The 20,074-nt window shown below is 38.6% G+C and overlaps 1 protein-coding gene across 1 annotated transcript; it reads left to right on the forward strand.

Annotated features, from left to right (window-relative positions):
- The first annotated feature begins 845 nt into the window (after positions 1 to 845).
- On the forward strand, positions 846 to 19,936 carry gpr179 (G protein-coupled receptor 179). Its single transcript, XM_051911814.1, has 12 exons — positions 846 to 1,323; positions 1,404 to 2,669; positions 3,131 to 3,239; positions 6,577 to 6,673; positions 9,134 to 9,345; positions 9,599 to 9,667; positions 11,122 to 11,231; positions 11,731 to 11,969; positions 13,900 to 14,038; positions 14,122 to 14,224; positions 14,375 to 14,524; positions 15,178 to 19,936. The coding sequence occupies exons 2-12, from the start codon at positions 1,780 to 1,782 to the stop codon at positions 18,598 to 18,600; spliced, it is 5,541 nt and encodes a 1,846-aa protein (XP_051767774.1). The 5' UTR covers positions 846 to 1,323; positions 1,404 to 1,779; the 3' UTR covers positions 18,601 to 19,936.
- The last annotated feature ends 138 nt before the right edge of the window (positions 19,937 to 20,074 follow it).

The following is a 20,074-nucleotide window of genomic DNA, read 5'->3' on the forward strand; positions in this document are numbered from 1 at the left end:
TGATAATTCATCATAACATAGGCTGTGGATGTATATGGAAATGATTTTCACATTTTAGTAGAAAAATGCATTTTAATTCATTAATATGTTATAATAAAAGCTGCAGCAATAATCATTTGAAAAGAAGTAGCATAATTCTGTTAGTTTTACATGGAATACAGCAAGTCATTTTCCAAAAGTATTTTAATATAATCTACTCCTACAAATATTGTAAAATCACTGCACATGATGTGTATGCCAATTAAAGGCCTATTGAGACAAAATACAGTTATTGTTTACATTCAGCCATTGTTCTGTGGTCAAGACTTTACGTTTGAGCGGTGTTTGTGAAATGCAATTTCATTGATGGACCGAATGATGTCGCTGTACACAAACAATTTACACATGCCCATAGAGCCCTTTAAAACCTGCCATGTTCACAAAGAGTTTATTACAGTTATGGGTTTACGCAAATATCCAGAAGAAAATGTGTTTTCACAGTACGTTATCTGAGAAATATTACATGCATTGACAACATCCTCTCCACACAATACTGTGACACATAGCAGAACACACACAAATCTATCCATAAAAAACATTTACACAGTTTAGGTTTTGAGAATTGCGTGCATATATATATATATATATATATATATATATATATATATATATATAGGGGCACACAGTCACAGCCTCTGCAGTCCTGAGTGGGGGTGGGGCCCCACAGGAATGAGTGTTGAATCTCAGAACCCTGTTGCCATGGCACCAAAACAAGGATTTGCCTGCATTACCCAGTATGACTGGATTTGTCTGAATCATCTTTCTCTCTCACACACACACATACACATCTCTGACAGACGTTCATTCATGTAGTACACATGTGGAACATGTTTTCTTCTTTATTTTTTTTAATTTCCCTGATTGATGTACAAAACATTTGCAGTTCAAAACGCAATTTGTCTATCGGAGATTAACATTTCGGTGCACTTCATCTAACGAACAGATGCAGACTTGTAAACTGCTGCATGCACATATTCACAGATGCACAATGTCACACACACACACATACACAGTCCATAAAAGACCACTCATGACTGACCCAGCCGGGGAGTGTTGGGTTAATCCACAAAGCGGCGAAATTCTGATGCATACCCAACCGAGAGGATTACCCTCCCATCCTCTCATCCATCAGCCCTTCCTCATGCACATACACTCATCATAACAATCCAACATTAACAGATGTGCCTCTCTCAGCACTCACCACTACTGGGAGATTGGGAGAGGGAGCGAGAGAGATGGGAGAGTGGGAGAGATTTACAGGAGGACTGCAGAGTAAGTGAAGAGGTAAGCGAGAGAGAAACAGGGGTATTCCACATGTTGTCTTTTTCTTGTTGATCTTTGTTTCTCACTCCAGTTTCTTGCAGGCCCATTAACTCCACACTGGCTGGAGTTTAAAATCACATCCAGGAAGGACCTGACCAACTGACTGCAGGACACATGGAGCAAAAATGTTGCCTCCTCCTTTGAGCTTCATCTTCAGCTTCGAAAATGAGGAGTGCATGTCAGTCCATGTATGAATGCACACTTATTTGACAGAGTTGGCAGCAAAGTGCGGTTGCACTCTAACTATCACCACTGACACCTGTGTCAATCGGTTAACAAAAAAAGGAGAGAAGAAACAAAGCCAGGGAAAGAGAAGAAATGGAGGCCTGCACTTTGAAAGCATCTTTCAGGATGTGAGAAAGCGCAAAGCTGATCTTTTCCTTCACAAAAAGCATTGGAGGAGCAGTTGCTACAAGGATGGGCCTGTGTGCTTGTGTGCTACCTCTACTGCTGCTGCTGCCTAGCCTGCTTTCTGCTCAGCTCAGCACTGTGTCTGAAGTTGAGGACACGTCCAGTTTGGAGTTCACCCCAACACCTACTAACCCAAATACCTTAGCAGGGAAGAGCTCGTCACCCAGCCCCCTACCAACCAGTACGGCTCCTGTAAAAGTAAGCACGGAGGAGGACCAGTCTGCCTTGGGGAACTACCTCTATACTGCCGATTTGTCCTCTTTAGCTGCCTCCACCTGCACACGAGCATTCCAGCTGCCTGTCCAGCGGGGATCTCCGCCTAGAGAACTTCTCCCTCTCTTGCACCAAGCCATAGCGTCTCTGACCAATGCAGCCAACTTTCTCAACCTGATATTTCAAGCTAGTGAGCTGAGAGAAACGAGTGTACGAGAGGATATCGAGTGGTACCATGCACTGGTCCGGGCCATGCTCGAAGGGGACAGGCCAGGGCTGGTCAGACGAGCTTTTCTAACATTCGATGCAGACCCCACAATCCAACAGCCCCAACTGGTGCTCCGTGCCTCCAAAGGGACAACCCAGGACATTCTCCTGCAGGACTTGACGTCTGGCTGGAGCAGCTTCCGTCCTCCTGCCCCTGACCAAAGCTGGTTTGATTCATTCAAGTCTAGCTCTCCACCCCTCCATGCCTTGTCTAAACGGGTTCTTCTAAATGACCTAAGCACCCTAGATACTCCCAAGTGGGCACGTGGGGATAGTTATGTGATCAATAGCAGCGGGGTTCAGTGGGGCAAAGCCCCTTTCCTTGAGTGTGTTGATGGCCGCTTTTTGCCAGGGTGGTTACTCAGCCTCTCAATGCCATTTTACGGGTTGAAGCCAGACCTCAGCCCAGAGTTCAGGTCAGTGCACTTTCTTCAACTTCTTGTTTGAATACATTTTTGTATACTCAAATTTTAACATCTTTCAATCATCTCGCGGAAGGGATAGTCCCCCTAAAAATGGACATTCTGTCAACATTTATTATTTATCTTGAAAACTGACTTTCAAAATAAGACATTTTGGAAGAATGTTTCTGTTTTTGTCCATACAATGAAAGTCAATAGGGTCTAAAACATAACCCCACTGACTTCCATTGTTTGGACAAAAAAACACTGAGACATTTTTCAAAATGTCTTCTTTTGTATTTCATCGAAGAAAGAAAGTCATCAGATTTGGAATGACACAAGAGTGAGTAAATGATGACAGAATGTCCATTTTTGGGTTAACTATCCCATTAATTTCATTATAAGTCTTCTGTCATTATTGTTATTTTGCTGTCATTACCTTATCTTAGTCGTCTCTTTATGCGTTCTGGTGGTAGGGGTGTGATCCGTGTTGACGTCAATGTCCAGGGATTCAATGTGGATCAGTGTGCCAGTGGAGACTTCTGGTTTGCAAACACACACCAATGTAATCGTACCAGCATGGAGGTGAGTGTACCACTGTCACTGACCAATACTGCCATATGGGACCTACTGCAGACACCTCACTGGGCTCAAAGCCAGTCATCATGTTTCATTAAAATTTTGGCAACACTTTACTGTAAGGTTTAATTTATTAGTTAAAGGGATAGTTCACCATCATTTTCAGTCATTATTTAGTCATTATTTGCTCTACCTCATGTTGTTCCAAACCTGTATGAACACAAAAGAAGATATTTTGAAGAATGTCTCATTGTTTTGTATTAGTATTAAAATGTTTTAGCATATTTAGAAATTAATATAGATTAATAAAGATTGTAAGATTGTTAGCTCATTATAGCTAATGCATCAACTAAAGTTAATGAATAGAACTTTATTGTAAAGTATCACCACAATTTTTTAATAAAAATAGAAAGCAGGTCAAAGCACCATCTGGGTATTTAAAATTACTTTAAAGGTCATCAAATCTGTTTTCATTGTCATACAAGAAGCTGCTACATTGTAGGTTCAGAGCTCTTCTTCAGATGGTCAGAATGAAATATTATAGGCTGTATCTGCGTGAGCGGATTTCACTAACCAGGGACAAGCAGGGGCAGAACACATTCAGAGATCCACTCTAAACACTCTGTCACTAAATGTCAAGAGGACATTTGTGGTGAAGTGATTTATTTTTGTAAATGTCTCTGTGAGCATGTTTGATTCTCCACGGTAATGTCGCTATTATGATAGCATTAGAATTTTGTTATCAGCTGCTCTACTCTAATATTTTTTTCCCCCTGTAAATTATCTGACAGGTTTAGGATTTTAGATTGACATTCCTTACAAATTGACACATTTTAGAGTATATGTATACTTGGGCAATTACTTAACAGGGTAGTTCACATAAAAATGTAAATACTGTCATAACTTACTCTTTATGTCGTTCCAAACCTGTATGACTTTGTTTCTTTTGTGGGAGATAAATGTTTCATTTTTTCTTTTTTTTTTTTTTTTTTGTCCATACAGTGGAAGTCAATTGTAATTAAAACTGTTTAGTTACCAACATTCTTCAAAAATATATATTTTTTTCTTTCTGTGTTTCACTTTCTGTTTAACACAAAAGAAGATATTTTGAAGAATGTTTGTAAGCAGGCCGCTTTGGGGCACCATTGACTTCCATAGTAGGAAAAAAAAAAAAATTACTATGGAAGTCAATGGTGCCCTAAAACTGTTCAGTTTCCCACATTCTTCAAAATATCTTCCTTTGTGTTAAACAGAACAAAGAAATTTATACAGGTGTGGAACAACTTGAGGGTGAGTAAATGATGACAGAATTTTCATTTTTGGGTGAACTATCCCTTTAAAAGTTTAGTTCACCCAAAAATTAAAATAATGTCATTAATTACTCACCCTCATGTCGTTCCACACCCGTAAAACCTTTGTTCATCTTCAGAACACAAATTAAGATATTTTTGATGAAATCCGATGGCCTCTATTGCCATTAATAGATCCAGAAAGGTACTCAAAACATATTTAAAACACCTTAAGCGAGGAGAATACTTTTTGTGTTCCAAAAAAACAAAAGAATGACTTTTGAACAATATCTAGTGATGGCCGATTTCAAAACACTGCTTCGAAGCTTTACGAATCTCTTGTTTTATTAAACTCTCGCGTATTAAACTGCCAAACTGCTGAACTGCTTTGGCGCTCTGAACAACTGATTCAAAACAAAAGATTTGTAAAGCTTCGAAGCTTCATGAAGCAGTGTTTTGAAATCGGCCAACACTAGATATTGTTGAAAAGTCATTATTTAGTTTTTGTGGCACACAACAAGTATTCTCCTCGCTTTATAATATTAAGGTAGAACCACTGTACTCACATGAACTGTTTTAAATATGTTTTGAGTACCTTTCTGGATCTATTGCTGTCAATGGAGGCCTCACTGAGCCATCGGATTTCATCAAAAATATCTTAATTTGTGTTCCGAAGATGAACAAAGGTCTTACGGGTGTGGAACGACATGAGGGTGAGTAATTAATTACATAATTTTCATTTTTGGGTGAACTAACCCTTTAAGAAAGTCATACAGGTTTGGAGTGACATGAGGGTGAGTAAATGATGAAAAAAAGTTGATTTTTAGGTGAATTATACCTTTAAATACTGCACAATGTTTCATAACGCCATCAGATCTGGCATCTCTATATATTAAAAAAGTTATTATTAAGAAATACATTAATATCTGCTTTACTTTAAAGATATTGCTTGTCTGTTATATACATTCCCATTTCCTGTTCCCACAGTTTTCCATCATCATCCTCCCAGTTTCATCCAGACCTTCTATTTAAAGATGTGAGCACTGGGTGCAGGATGATCTGAAGGATTAGGTTGATAATCCTGTGATGCTCACATACCACCCCCCCACCCCCCCACTCACCTACCACTCTCCGACCCCCTTCCAGAAGGCAGAGGCCCATACCCCCCACCCCCACCCCCCCACCCCCTTCCACAAGACCCAGACCCCCCCATCATCCTGACCTACCAGAGCACAAGCTCACAGGTGTTGGCAGGTTAAGCAACAGCAGGATTTGGCACACTGAACGAATTTAATGAGAATTGACTTGATCCGCCTATAAATGAAAGGAGCAACGTATTAATAGAACAGTTTTGTGTCATGACTTTGCATTAATTGCATGAAACATTAGATTGATATGATGTATGAAATATTCCCATTTATATTTTAAAGGTTACATATGATGTTGGGTACAAACTCTCGCTCTCTCTCTCTCTATATATATACATATATATATAACTCTACAAGAACGTGTGTTGGTTTTACTGAAGAATTATTTGACACTGTAAAGATCTGTAAAATAAAATATTACTCCATTGTAAGAATCAACAAAATAATTTTTATGAATAGAGACTGAATAGAAACACATATAGAGTGTAAAGTATTTTTTTTATTCCTAATTGCTCCTTTTCAAGAGGACAATATCCTCTTATAAATAAGAATCTTGTTCCTAAGTGAAAATACCATAAAAATGTATGTGAACAGTGCTGGATTTCCCTGAATAAAAAGATAAAGCTCTGCCAATAGAGGTATTACCCCTCCATTTAGGATTTAGCTTAGATTAACTCAGAGTGAGTCTGATGTGTGGGTCAGCCGACTCTCACAGATAAAAAGCTGATGAGAGCCTGCACATGCAATTAATGGCAGAAAGCAAAGAGAACACAATCATCCACAATCGCTGGCAGAAACATCAGTGTTGATTTCCCCTTTCTAGGAACAAGACATTTGCTTACCGATGAAGGTAAAACAGATGAGCAAACTAATGACTTTATCTCTCTTTCTTTCTTTTCCCCCCAGTGTGAGCCCATCCCACAACAGGGCTTCCGGATGGGTCAGTACTGCTGCCGATGTAAAAAGGGCTATTACAGTCCAATTCCAGACATACAAAACAAAAGTAAGAGGCTTTCTGTTTCACACAGAAATAGTCTACAGTGGGTTTAGACTTATTTTATTAGATAATATATAGCTAACACGAAGCCATATAAAAGTATCTCAATTAATGATTGGGCAAGGGTCAAAGTTATAGCAGAAAGGCATTAAAACATTAGCTTTGATGTATTTTTTGTACATTATTTTTTTCTGTTTTCTTTGGAACAGTTGAGCTTTGCCTCTCTTTATGTGTATATGGCAAAAACAATGCACCAAGGGCCTAAAACTAAATTTTTGCCATACCAGCCAATGGTTGGTGACCTAAGAAAGTTTACTGGCTATAAATATTTTTTTACCAGCCATGAAACATAGATTAATCCTTATTAAAGTTACAAAAGTTATTCAGTCTAGAGCAGTGAGTGATTTTCTTTGTATTTTATTGTTTGATTAACATTCAAAACACAGACAGCCGCAGGAATATTAGGCTGCTGTCACTTTAAGAGCTAATGCACGGATCCAAAATACTGATAAACATGCATGTTCTTTCTCAACTGTTTAAGTTCACTTAAGACATAACTGACTGTATTATAGAGGATCTATGGCAAAACATCTTGAACCTGGTACACTCCTCTTACATTCCAAAATTTTCCCAGACATGAGTGCTGCCTGCAACAGTTGCAAACATTCACCTGCTAACCGTCTGCATATGTTTTGGACATGTCTGCAGCTGGTAACCTTTTGGTCCAATGTATTTGAGACGCTTAAGAAAGCTCTCAACACTAATACTGACCCTGACCTATTTATAGCGTATTTTGGGTCCACCCTTGGCCTGATTTGGCGGCACGAGATCGTAAAGTTATTGCTTTTACTACAAACTTAGCCAGGCGGGCTATCCTTCTTAAAGGATTAGTTCACTTTAAAATGAAAATTATCCAAAGCTTTACTCACCCTCAAGCCATCCTAGGTGTATATGACTTTATTCTTTCTGATGAACACAATCGGAGTTATATTAATAAATATCCTGACACATCCAAACTTTATAATGGCAGTGAACGGGACCAATGAATATGAAGCTGAAGAAAGTGCATTCATTCATCATAAACGTACTCCACATGGCTCTGGGGGTTTAATAAAGGCCTTCTGAAGCAAAGCGATCTGCCGGACCGCCTTCCATATTCCACAACTTTGTTGTAAGTTGAATACAGAAGGCGTAGGATGTGAGAGGCATTACACTTTCTTCCTAAGTTGTATACGGAAGGCGGTCTGGAGGAAGCTAGATATTTTATTTTATAACTTGTTAAATATGGATATTGTTTTACACAAATGCATCGTTTTGCTTCAGAAAGCCTTTATTAACCCCTCGGAGCCGCGTGGAGTACGTTTATGATGGATGGATGCACTTTCTTCAGCTCATACTTGTTGGTCCCGTTCACTGCTATTATAAAGCCTGGATGTGTCAGGATATTTATAAGAAAGTCATATACACGATGGCTTGAGGGTGAGTAAAGCTTGGGGTAATTTTCATTTTAAAGTGAACCAATCCTTTAAGTGGAAGCATGCTTTCCCTCCAATGCATGACAGGTGGATACAGGACATTTTTTACTGTTTTGGACTTGAAAAGTTAAGATGCTCACTCTTTGGTTGACTTAAATTCTTTTATAAGACCTGGGACCCCTTCTTAAATTACATTAAGGTTTTACCTTGCGCACCTGTAACTGGCAATGATACATAATTTTTTTGACATTTGAGTTATTGGATTGGGGGGGGTCATGTAAGGACAATGGACAATGTCTTACATTCTAATGTTTTTTATGATGTCCTATTCTGTACTATCACTGAAAACCAATAAAAAGATTTGGAGTAAGACATAACTGACTAAGTTTACAAGGATACTTGCCAAGACGGGCATTTTGATAATTTGGTTTGAATATGTCTGTCCAAGCACAAGAAGATGTGAAAGAGAGCTCAATTCAGTATTCGCACGCTGTCTGAGACATGGATTTATGGGCGCTCTTTGGATGTTTGCGCACAGAAAACTTCCCACACCATGTGCAAGTAACGAATTGAGTTCCCTTTCGCATCATCTTGCACTTTAAATTAGCAAGGCTTAAACTTTCGTGACGATGCAGCACTGGCCCGTCAACTGTCCCGAGCGTTGTTCACGTTTTTTCACATTTATGTTCTCACAACATTGCATTGATAGAATTCATAAAAATGTTACTGGCCAACTGCTGACTGACAATGTTTCATATACTCACCAACACCGATTTTTACTCACATTTGGCCCTTGCTGAGTGTTAATCTTAGGCCCTTGATACTCCCATTCAAACAGACATGGCTTTAGACCAAGTGCATTATTAATACAACTTATTTATTTGTATTTTTGTTAATAATGATCTATGATTATTATAGGTGAAAGTATGAATTAAATTCATTAAAAATTGGTTTATTTAAAAAAGAAAAATGATGATATATGGTGTTACAGGGAACATCCGTGTGAATAGTACCCAAGCTTGTTACCCAGAAGTCCCTGTGTGTCTGCCCTGTTGGCCCGGCTGTGCTGAGTGTGAAGATGGAGGCCCGTGTTGGGTGCAGGAAGACTGGCTCTTGAGAACAGGCGTCCTGGCTGTGCAGGGTCTCTTCATGATCCTTGTGCTTATTAGCATGCTGGTAGCATATCAGTGCAGAAGTACCAAGGTAAGATTTCAGCACATGATTAATATGATATATTGCATATCTTAACATATATATATATATATATATATATATATATATATATATATCTTACAATATATCTTACAAACCCATGTGTTATGAAGCTTCATTTCATACAGTCAAAGACGTCCCACATGTGCACAAACTTGATGCACGCTTGACAGCCTCTATAATTTCACCTCTGCTTCCCCTCTCCACTTCTCACCTGTTCTTCTCTCCATTTTCTGTCTCTCAGCGGATCCGATCGTCAGGGCTTTTGCTGCTGGAGATGATCCTGTGTGGCTCTCTGTTGCTTTACTTCCCAGTGAGTGTGGGATTCAAATCTTCTTTTCAGATTACTGCACTGCAGCTGGAATCATAATAGCTGGATGGCACTTAAGAGGCAGATCAAGAAATTACACAATTTACTAGTTACTGGTTACTAGGTTAGAGTTACTGAACAATCAGCACATTAGAATGATTTCTGAATGATCATGTAACACTGAAGAATGGAGTAATGGGTGCTAAAAAGCTTTGCCATCACAGGAATATATTTAATTTTAAAATATATTTGAATAGAAAACAGTTATTTAGATTGTAATAATATTTCATAATATTACTTTTCACTGTATTTTTGATAAAATTAATGCAGTCTTGGTGAGCATAAAAGACTTCTTAATGACCCCAAACTTTTGAATGGTACACACTAAAAAATGCTGCGTTAAAAACACCCCAAGTTGGGTTGAAAATGGACAAACCCAGCAATTGGGTTGTTTTAACCCAGCCGATGGGTTAAATGTTTGGCCAAAATGCTGGGCAGTTTTAGTTAACCCAACTATTGTTTAAAATTACTATATGGCTGGCTTAAAATGAACCCAAAATAAGGGTGGAAATAAAAAATCAGACAGATAATTACTAGGCCAACAATAATAATCAAAAGGAGAACATTTATTAATAAGCAATTTAATGTTTATTGTTGAATTATTATTCATTAAACTTATTAATAAATTCGTTAATTAATAAATGTTAATTTCCAACATACTTTCAGTTCATTTTAAGCAAGCAATACAGTAATTTTTAAACAATAGTTAAGTTAAATAAAACTACCCAACTGTTTGGGCAAACATTTAACCCAACTGCTGAGTTTGTCCATTTTCATATGGGGTTAGAAAAACATGAGTTTGTAAATATATATATATATATATACATATTTTTTTTTAATCAATTTTTTATTCTTTTATGATTTTTCATCATTAATATGCATTGTAAAATGTGACCCTGAACCACAAAACCAGTCACAAGGGTCAATTTTTTGTACATATATACATATTCTGAAAGCTGAAAAAATAAGCTTTCCATTGATGTAAGGTTTGTTAGGACAATATTTGTCCGAGATTACAACTATTTGAAAATCTGGAATCTTAGCATGCAAAAAAGTCAAAATATTGAGAAAATCGTCTTTAAAGTTGTCCAAATGAAGTCCTTAGCAATGCATAACCACTCACACACATATATATATATATATATATATATATATATACAATAGGACATTTACAAAATATCTTCATGGAACATGATCTTTACTTAATATCCTAATGATTTTTGGCATAAAAGAAAAATCGATAATTTTGACCCATACAATGTATTGTTGGCTATTGCTACAAATATACCCGTGTGACTCACGACTGGTTTTGTGGTCCTGGGTCACAAGTAAGCATTTTTGCACCTTCCACCAATAATTTCATTTCGTTTTATGACTGTTCTTGTCTTTGTTTTCAGGTCTTCATTCTATACTTCAAACCCAGCACTTTCCGGTGTATTCTACTCCGCTGGGTCCGTCTGCTTGGCTTTGCCATTGTTTATGGAACTGTGACGCTCAAGATGTACCGGTCTGTAGCACTTCAGTCCTGTCATCTGAGATTTATCAAACCCAACCCTCCCTTCTAACTGTCTCACCTACATCTGTCAGATGAAATGTTGTGTAATAAGATGCTATTCTCAAGACATTTAAAGATGCACTCAGTAATTTTATTTGAGTTTTTGTGGTACTGGTTTATTGTAGAATTGTAAAGATGTATAGGTATATATTGATTGATATGTATACATTTAATTTCTCCATTGTAGAATTTAAAATCAATTAACATACGTGTCCAATAACAAGGTCGTGACGACATGTTGGCCTCCATGAGTTGACCCGCTCCTGGTACAATATTATTTTTTATTAGGCTACAGATGAGTGCACATCATTTTTAAAAAAAAATGTAATTGGGGAAAATAACTGAGTGCACCTTTAAGACTACACTCTGTGATCTATATTAAAAAAAATCTCAAAGGAACCTAATTAAACTCCCAAAATTAATCAGCCTATATGTGGGCATGTGTTTCCAGGGTTCTGAGGGTTTTCCTGTCGCGTACAGCCCAGAGAGTGCCATACATCACTACCAGGGGTGTGCTGAGGATGCTGGGAGTTATAGTGCTTACTGTCAGCTGGTTCCTGTGTGCATGGACGGTGGGTGTCCTGCAGAATCGAGACCGAAATGTGCCATTGCTGATCATTTCCACCACCTCAGAAGGACAAGGCTTCAATGTGTGTGACCTGGACCGGTGGGACTACATGATGGCTGTGGGTAAGTTATGTCATTTCTGACTGGTGGCAGTAGTCCATCGGTTTTCTTGGGTGTCTGGCAGAGAGATTAATTGAAATTGGGGCACATTAGTAGATCAGACAAATGAAAGGATGAATGGTCCTGGATAATTTAATGTTCTTTGAAGCATTTAGTTGATGATTTGAACGCAGTACTGTTGTCATTCGATATGATTCAGCATTAACCACTACCTACCATACTAATAAAATACCACAACAAATAATAATAATGTTACTGCTATAATGTCATAAATTAGACTAAGTAAATGAAGGACTGAACTGAAATGACACCAGGAGATAAAATACATTTTCACAATCAGGCACATTCAGAATTCCTTTGAACATTCAAAGACAGCTTACACAAAACAAACCTTGCATTTTTTATACTGCTACACTAACCTATAATTCTTAACACTGTACTGTATATTTTGTTTTAATTGCATATCATTTCTATTGATCTTTAAATCTTATATATGTTGTACATAAATAGCTTTCTTCCATTTTAGTCTGGACTTGTTATTCAAGTTATTCAAAAATACATCAAATGCAATTCACACAACTCAAATACATGTCTTCCATGATTAACATTTTCAATTTATAAGTTAAAGCTGCAGTCCGTAAGTTTTGCCTCTTTGTCGCCATCTCTGTTTGAAACCTACAATTGCAGTTATTTGCGGAATGATCATCTTTACGTGGGTTGTGCATCGGCACAGCTCCTTAGCGCGGATTAATGTAATGTTTGCTGTCAGTCACCACATCGGTGTGGATACTGTACTTCGGAATCACAGATTCTACGTCTTGGAAATATGACCAAAATAAGAATTTTCACCAGAAAATGTAATCTCAACAAGTAAGTAACATGTCTGCCAAGTTTGTTCTGACCAACTGAGAAAAAAAAGCATTGCAATAAATCACGCTACCAATGGTAATTAAATGTACTGATCGCTTAGCTCAGATCATGTCAAACCATGCAAATTATTATTATTGTTATACTTTGTTCTCAAATTGTTAATGTTAACAACATCAGCAATGCGTGACTATGCGTATTTAGTGTGTATTAGCATTATATGTAGATTTCAATTCAAAGTCTTTTGTTTTTGACTACGGGTGAATCTCCAGTTGGCATTTGGACCTTTCTGGATTACAATCCGCCATCAAAATGATGTTTAATTATTGCAGCTGCTGTGAGAAAAGGCTATAAATGATCCGCTACCAGTAGCATCCTCACATGATATAGCCTACTAGCTTGGACTCCTTCTTTATGTAAACAGACGTGATGTGATGCAAAGACGAATGGCTGCATGCTGGAATTTCCTGTAGAAACCCACCAGTACCACCCAAATTAGAAAACATTATTACAAGCTTACGTTTGTGAATTGGGCTAAGGTAAGGAAATAGTTGGCTGGTTATGTACTTACCAAAAATAGATTTTAAAACTAAAAAAAGTTACAGACTGCAGTTTTAATTTTTTTTTTTTTGATTTTCCATAGGGTTTAAAATTATAGTTGGTGTAACTGTCTTAAGATTGTAATTTAAAGGCTAACATTTTTGGGAAAAACTTATGTTGGTTGGCAAGTACTAAATCAAAACTATTGTGACAACTATTGTAACGTGACAAGAAAAACATAAAACAGGAAATTAAATCACAGAGAGAGGCTCTATAAACATTCACAATTGTGCCAATTATTTTTTTCAAAGAAAACATTAAATATTAGATATTTTGACCTTGAAAAAGTAACATTAGTTCAGACCAAATGGAGTAACCCTAAGAATAAATTATAAAAATAAATACAAATGAAAAATGAATATTTTTTTCCTCATAAAAAGGACTTCCTTATTGCTGCTGTGTACATTTGTGTATGTGAAAAATAAAACCGTTGAAGCTTAAAAAAAAAATTGTTTTTCACTCTCAGCGGAGCTGTTGTTTCTGTGCTGGGGCAGTTTCCTGTGCAGTGCAGTGAAGACAGTACCTTCAGCATTTCACGAACCACGTTACATGAGCATCGCTATTCACAATGAGCTACTGCTCTCCTCCGCGTTTCATCTTCTCAGGTGGGGGAATAAAGTTGTTTTGCTTTAACACTTATAATGATAAGAGGTTGTTCTGTTGACTTCTTTGTTCTTGTCACTTTCAGATTTGCCAGACCATCGATTCATCCTGACTGGATGCTCTTGCTGTTCTTCACTCACACGCATGTCACAATTACTGTAACACTCGGCCTGCTTTTTGTACCTAAGGTACTGTTGAAAGTATAATTTTTTTTTATAATTTATGCAATGTTATTTTAACCTATCCATTAATAATTTTAAATGACATCCGATTGCAGTAGGCAAATTTATTGGCATTAAGATATCTCTAGTACAAATCAGCATTGGTGTCTGTTGCAGTTTCTTCACATGTCACGGCCAGGCCAAGAGGAAATAGCTGCAGAGGTATATGAGGATGAGGTGGAATTGCGACGCTCATGTTCTTACCTCAACAGTAGTTTCACCTCTAACTGTTTGAGTGACCACAGCCTGGACCCTGATGACATTCGGGTAAAACACCTTGCCCTGCCGCAGCCCTACTAACACACATGCTCACGCTTCCATTTTAAGAAAACCACACACACTAACACTTTATGACAATGTCTACTTATGAATTACATTAAAAGCATACATTTGACCTTTTCAGTAAATTAGTAAACAAACTAATATTAACAAAGCCTAAACTCTCAATTTTTATAAACATTACACTAAAGCCCAATGTATACTTTGGCAGTCCGCGTTGCGTGGCAGTCCATGCACTGTCCGTGTGACATAATTTTCGTCATCAGAAGCGGATGCTGGCGCACACATATTTTTAAAATATAATTTAATTGTTTGCCTTTATTTTATGAGGAGAGTGTAGCAAGGGGTAAGAGAGAGGGAATGGTATAGGGACATGACCCTGGTCGGACTCAAACCTGGGTCCCGATGAGCCAACATGAATCTCTATTATTAAAAATCATTGTACAAAAATGACAGCATTATTACCTGTCTTAGCCTTCTCCTCCTCCTCTGCCTTTACTTGTCCTCTTTTGAAATATTACCCTAACTTGGTGCCTTTTGAACATCATGTTTTGTACAGTACAAACCATCATAAAAACTATCCTACTGTTTTGCTCCCAATGACTTTCCTCAACTGAAACCCTTTTTCTCTTCTGCACCAGGATGAGCTGAAGAAACTATACTCTCAGTTGGAAGTCCACAAGACCAAGAGGATGGCAAACAGCAATCCCCACCTTCCGAAGAAGCGCAGCTCTCGCCTCAGTATTGGACGATCCCTTATAAAACGGATCACTGAGATCCCAGAAAGTTTAAGCAGGCAATGTAGCCGTGAAGACAAGGATGTCAGTGCTGCAATAGGAACTATATCCCGATCCGGATCTTATTACAAAAGTCATCAAACCACAAGCATTAACACGATGAATGAAACTTTAATGCAGCCCTCTCCAAAGCTGCGGAAGTCCCATAGTGCCTATGACTGTACTCCAGAAAGAGAGGTCTCCCTATTAAGCTCCTCCATAAAGAGCACAACAGCCAAGAGGGCTTCCCAGCATTCTGATGCAGGATCCATCAATACAACATTGCTGGTCTGCAAGTCTGCCAGTACCCACAATCTATCGTTAGACACTAACCTTCTACTTCCTGAGCCTACCAGGTTTCAAAAGTCACTCAGCGTTATAGAGCGAAATGACCACCGCTCTGTGACTCCTTGTAGAAGCATTGAAAATGTGTCACTTCCTAGCAAAGCTGCCCCAGCAGAAAAGCCCCAGCCAACTGTGGATGTCGACATAAAGAAGCAGACTTCAAGTGCCTTGCTCTCAGAGTCATTTGACAAGGCAGAGGTCTGCCCATGGGAGGTTCCAGAGGAGCTCCCTGCAAACAAGAATCAAAAACATGTCACATATTCTCTTTCAAATCAAGATGAACCCAAATCACCTGGTGCTATCTCGTCACCAACACTATTATATGTTTGTCCTTGGGAATACTTACCACCTCCTTCTCCCCCTGCAACAGAAACTGGCAATGGTATACAGTCAGATGTTGATTCCACAAAACCCAAGCCTCCAATCTCCTGTAGCGCTCCAGGGTCGCCACATACAGTCTCCTGCAAGCCAAAGGATTTTCGGGTTTTCTCTTTCCACTCTGCTACCCACAGTCTCCTTGCAGCAAAAGGCATTGGAGAACTCGGAAGAAGTATGAGTAGAGAGAAAAGCCTACAAGAAAGTAATGTTAAGGAGGGAACACTACAAAAATCCCTGTCCACATCCATGAGATTGTCCCCAGGCAGTGCAACTTCAGACAAACGTACCCCGCAGACACACAGACGGGCTATGACTACCATAGGCACAAAACCTAGCCTTGTGAAGCAAACAGCAATACGGCTGCCATCTACAGATTCTCCTGAAAAGAGCCCCAAACATATTGCTCCAGTTCACATTTGTCCATGGGAGTCAGAGGAGGTTATCTTGGAGGTCAAGAAGCAGAATGTGAATGACGGTGTCTTACAAAGACAATACAGTGACAAGCAAGTACTCTCTATGACAGTAAATAATGATGGCTTCAAAGCAACTGAGCTCCAACTAAAATCTTTATTGTCTGTTCCCAATCCAGAAGTGTGTCCATGGGATGTCCCAAAACCTTTTCATCAAACCAGCATTTCTGAAGTCTGTCCTTGGGAAGTTGTGGAAGTAGAGCAATTGCAAACTAAGAGCATACATACTGATGTCTGTCCCTGGGAAACAGACTGTGACCCATCAAGGATCACCGAAGACAATTTATGTAATACCACTGTTGAAGTCCCTACGTCTGGAGACACCCAGAAGCAGGTAAATGTGAAGCCTGAAGCATGCCCTTCTTATGTAATAGACACAAATATCTCTCAGGTTAGACGGGGATCAATCCAAACTCATAGTGACACACTAAAACCTGGTGAAAGGGTAATTTATGTTAATGCTAGACAAAGTCCAGTACAACAAGAACCGGCCCAGAGAGATGTGTGTTCAGTAGAAACAAGTGAAACACTGAGACAAGAAGAACGTGATTTTCCTGAACCACCCCCACCTGTAACTGACATAAGTCCTTGGCAGTCAGAGCCAAATAAAAAAGACACTAAAAGACCCTCTTTAAAAGAGACAATGCCTAAAAAAGTAACTGTCTGTCCATGGGAAGTAGAGGATTCTGAGAAGTTAGAAGAGAGGGAAGGTGCTACGAACAAGGAGTCAGTGAAAGTAGATCAAGAGCAAGAAACTGTTAAAATAATTGTGTGTCCATGGGAAACAAGTGAGTCTGTGAAGTCCATAGAGAAAGAAGAAAGTGTCTGTGGAGATGTCTGTCCATGGGAGACAAGTGAAATTGTCAAGACCTTGCAGAAGCCGCAAAGTGTTCTTGAAAATGTTTGTCCATGGGAAACAGGAGAGATAACGAAAACCTTGCAAAAACAAGAAAGTATTCATGCAGATGTTTGTCCATGGGAGACAGGAGACCCAACAAAGATCTTGCAGAAACAAGATAGTGTTCGTACAGATGTCTGTCCATGGGAGACAGGAGAGTCAGTCAATACTTTGCAGAAACAAGAAAGTGTCCATGCAGATGTTTGTCCTTGGGAGACAAAAGACCGCGCAAAGGCCTTGCAGAATCAGGAAAGTGTCCATACAGATATTTGTCCATGGGAGACAAAAGAGGCCACAAAGACCTTGCAGAAACAAGATAGTGTCCATGTAGATGTTTGTCCATGGGAGACAGGAGAGCCTGCAAAGACCTTGCAGAAACAAGAAAGTGTCCGTGCAGATGTGTGTCCATGGGAGACAGGAGAGGCTGCAAAGACCTTGCAGAAACAAGAAAGTGTCCGTGCAGATGTGTGTCCATGGGAGACGGGAGGGGCTGCAAAGGCCTTGCAGAAACAAGATAGTGTTCTTGCAGATGTTTGTCCATGGGAGACAAAAGAGCCCAAAAATACCTGGCAGAAACAAGAAAGTGTCCATGCAGATGTTTGTCCATGGGAGACAGGAGAGCCCGCAAAGACCTTGCAGAAACAAGATAGTGTTCTTGCAGATGTTTGTCCATGGGAGACAGGAGAGCCCGCAAAGACCTTGCAGAAACAAGATAGTGTTCTTGCAGATGTTTGTCCATGGGAGACAGGTGAGCCAGTGAAAACCTTGCAAAAACAAGAAAGGGTCTATTCAGGTATCTGTCCACGGGAGGCAAAAGCATCACTCAAACAATCTGTGCCACAAGACTGCACTCATGCTGTCCCGTCAAAAAGGCAAGACAGCACTGAAGAATCTGTCTGTCGATGGGAAAATGACATGGGAATGACAGCAGCAACAATAGAAAGCAGCAAAAGTCAAACTGCCCAAGACATACACCCTTCAGACAAAGACACACAGGCCGCAGAGGAAATGAGGGTTAACCCTCCTCTGGCTCGCCGTGATGCAATGTGCCCTTGGGAAATGGAAAGGGGCAGACAAGAATCTATAACAGTGCATGATAATTCAGATGTCTTCACTTGGGAGGAGGCGATACCAGAGGAAGATGACGGTGATGCAGAAACTGCTGCAGAGGCCTTCATATTTCCTCCAGACTTGTGACCCACAAGGGCAGTATCATTGTGCTTTATATACCTTGAAAGACTCGTTATTACAAAATGGACCACTGGTCACACATTTCAGCTTTAAGCAGAATGTCCCTCCACTTCCATCAGCACATTTCACTGACTGTTATTTAAGAACGGATTTCACCCAAGAACGGCAACCTTCTCCCTCCTCAGCTTAATAAATTGAAGACTGACTGATATCAAGACAGACTGCTTTCCTGTGCACATTTCCCTTTGGCCTTACATTAACACAAACCCCCTGTTTAATTTGGTATTGTTTTGTGTGTATTTGTGTTTGTATGACTATCTAGATTATATTGTCAGTAAAATCTGTATCACCAACATACCTTGGATGGAACATTTAGAAAGTTTAATTTCACACATTTTCAGTCAAAAAACATTGCACTAATATCATCAAGTAAGTAAGTGAAGAAACAAGTTGTTCTGGATGGTGTTTATATATACATCCATGTTGCTACTGTTCATCACTACATATTTTAAACAGATCTTTAGTCTACACACTATTCAAATGGTTTAGACAAACATGTTATAAGTTTTACTTCAAATTCTCAAATAATTGCCAAACAATTTAAGAATCTCACTATGGTATTTTCTGATAAGGAGTCCCATCCACAAATTATTAATAAAAAAGGTAACACTTTACATTACTGTATCAGCTACTACATATCCATATAACATAACGTAATTACAACAGTGTTGTAATTGTGTGATTTCCGGTGTTTTGCTTATTTCAGCGACACACTTTCTCCTCCAAAACTCCACCCTCCAAAAATGTCAGTCAACTAAATATTAGCAAAACTTAATGTGCAAAGTGATATAAGGGCAAACAAGGTTTATGATTACTGAAATATGATTAAATTTGATTTGTGTTAACATTAATTACATATTGTTGTTTTGTAGAATACAATTTCAAGTCCCATTGTGTGAGCATGTGAAACTAAATGAGGGTTTACAAAGATGTTTTTCTACATGTTTAATTCAATCTATTTACATGCTGCTTTCTTCTTAAAATATTTAGTGATTAGCACAGGTAATGACCATTAGATTGCACTTATAATTCCTACCAGAGTTAAAGTTTGTTTTTGATTTATTCTGTCATTTTGAATGTACTTGCAATGTTAGCTTTTCAAACCAGGAACATACAGACTGTGCTTTTGTATAAAGTAAGATTTTTGTATGAACCAACAGACAATTTTCAACAGTAGCCAAAAGAAGTTTCCACTAACTTCTGTCAATGTAAAAAATGCAACATTTTATTTTTATATTCTTGAAACTCTGTCAATTGAGCATTCTGAAATAAACTTTTCAACTGCAATGTGTCGAAGTTCCATGCGTAATGAAGTAACAGCATGTTGATCACTGTATGTAACAAATCAATATGTACGTGTGTTGCAAATTACTTGAGTTCAGTTAACTTTGCTAAAGACAAACGAGCAAAAAAGCAACAA

Source organism: Ctenopharyngodon idella, chromosome 11 (genome assembly GCF_019924925.1).
Source record: "Ctenopharyngodon idella isolate HZGC_01 chromosome 11, HZGC01, whole genome shotgun sequence".
Classification (NCBI taxonomy): Eukaryota; Metazoa; Chordata; class Actinopteri; order Cypriniformes; family Xenocyprididae; genus Ctenopharyngodon; species Ctenopharyngodon idella.

What these genes read in the sequence shown, in the direction of transcription:
- gpr179 (XM_051911814.1), top strand. Translation starts at nt 1,780, where the DNA reads ATGGGCCTGTGTGCTTGTGTGCTACCTCTACTGCTGCTGCTGCCTAGC. An exon ending in ATCAGTGCAGAAGTACCAAG is followed by an intron (nt 9,346 to 9,598) that starts GTAAGATTTCAG and finishes TCTGTCTCTCAG; the next exon opens with CGGATCCGATCGTCAGGGCT. An exon ending in TCCGCGTTTCATCTTCTCAG is followed by an intron (nt 14,039 to 14,121) that starts GTGGGGGAATAA and finishes TGTCACTTTCAG; the next exon opens with ATTTGCCAGACCATCGATTC.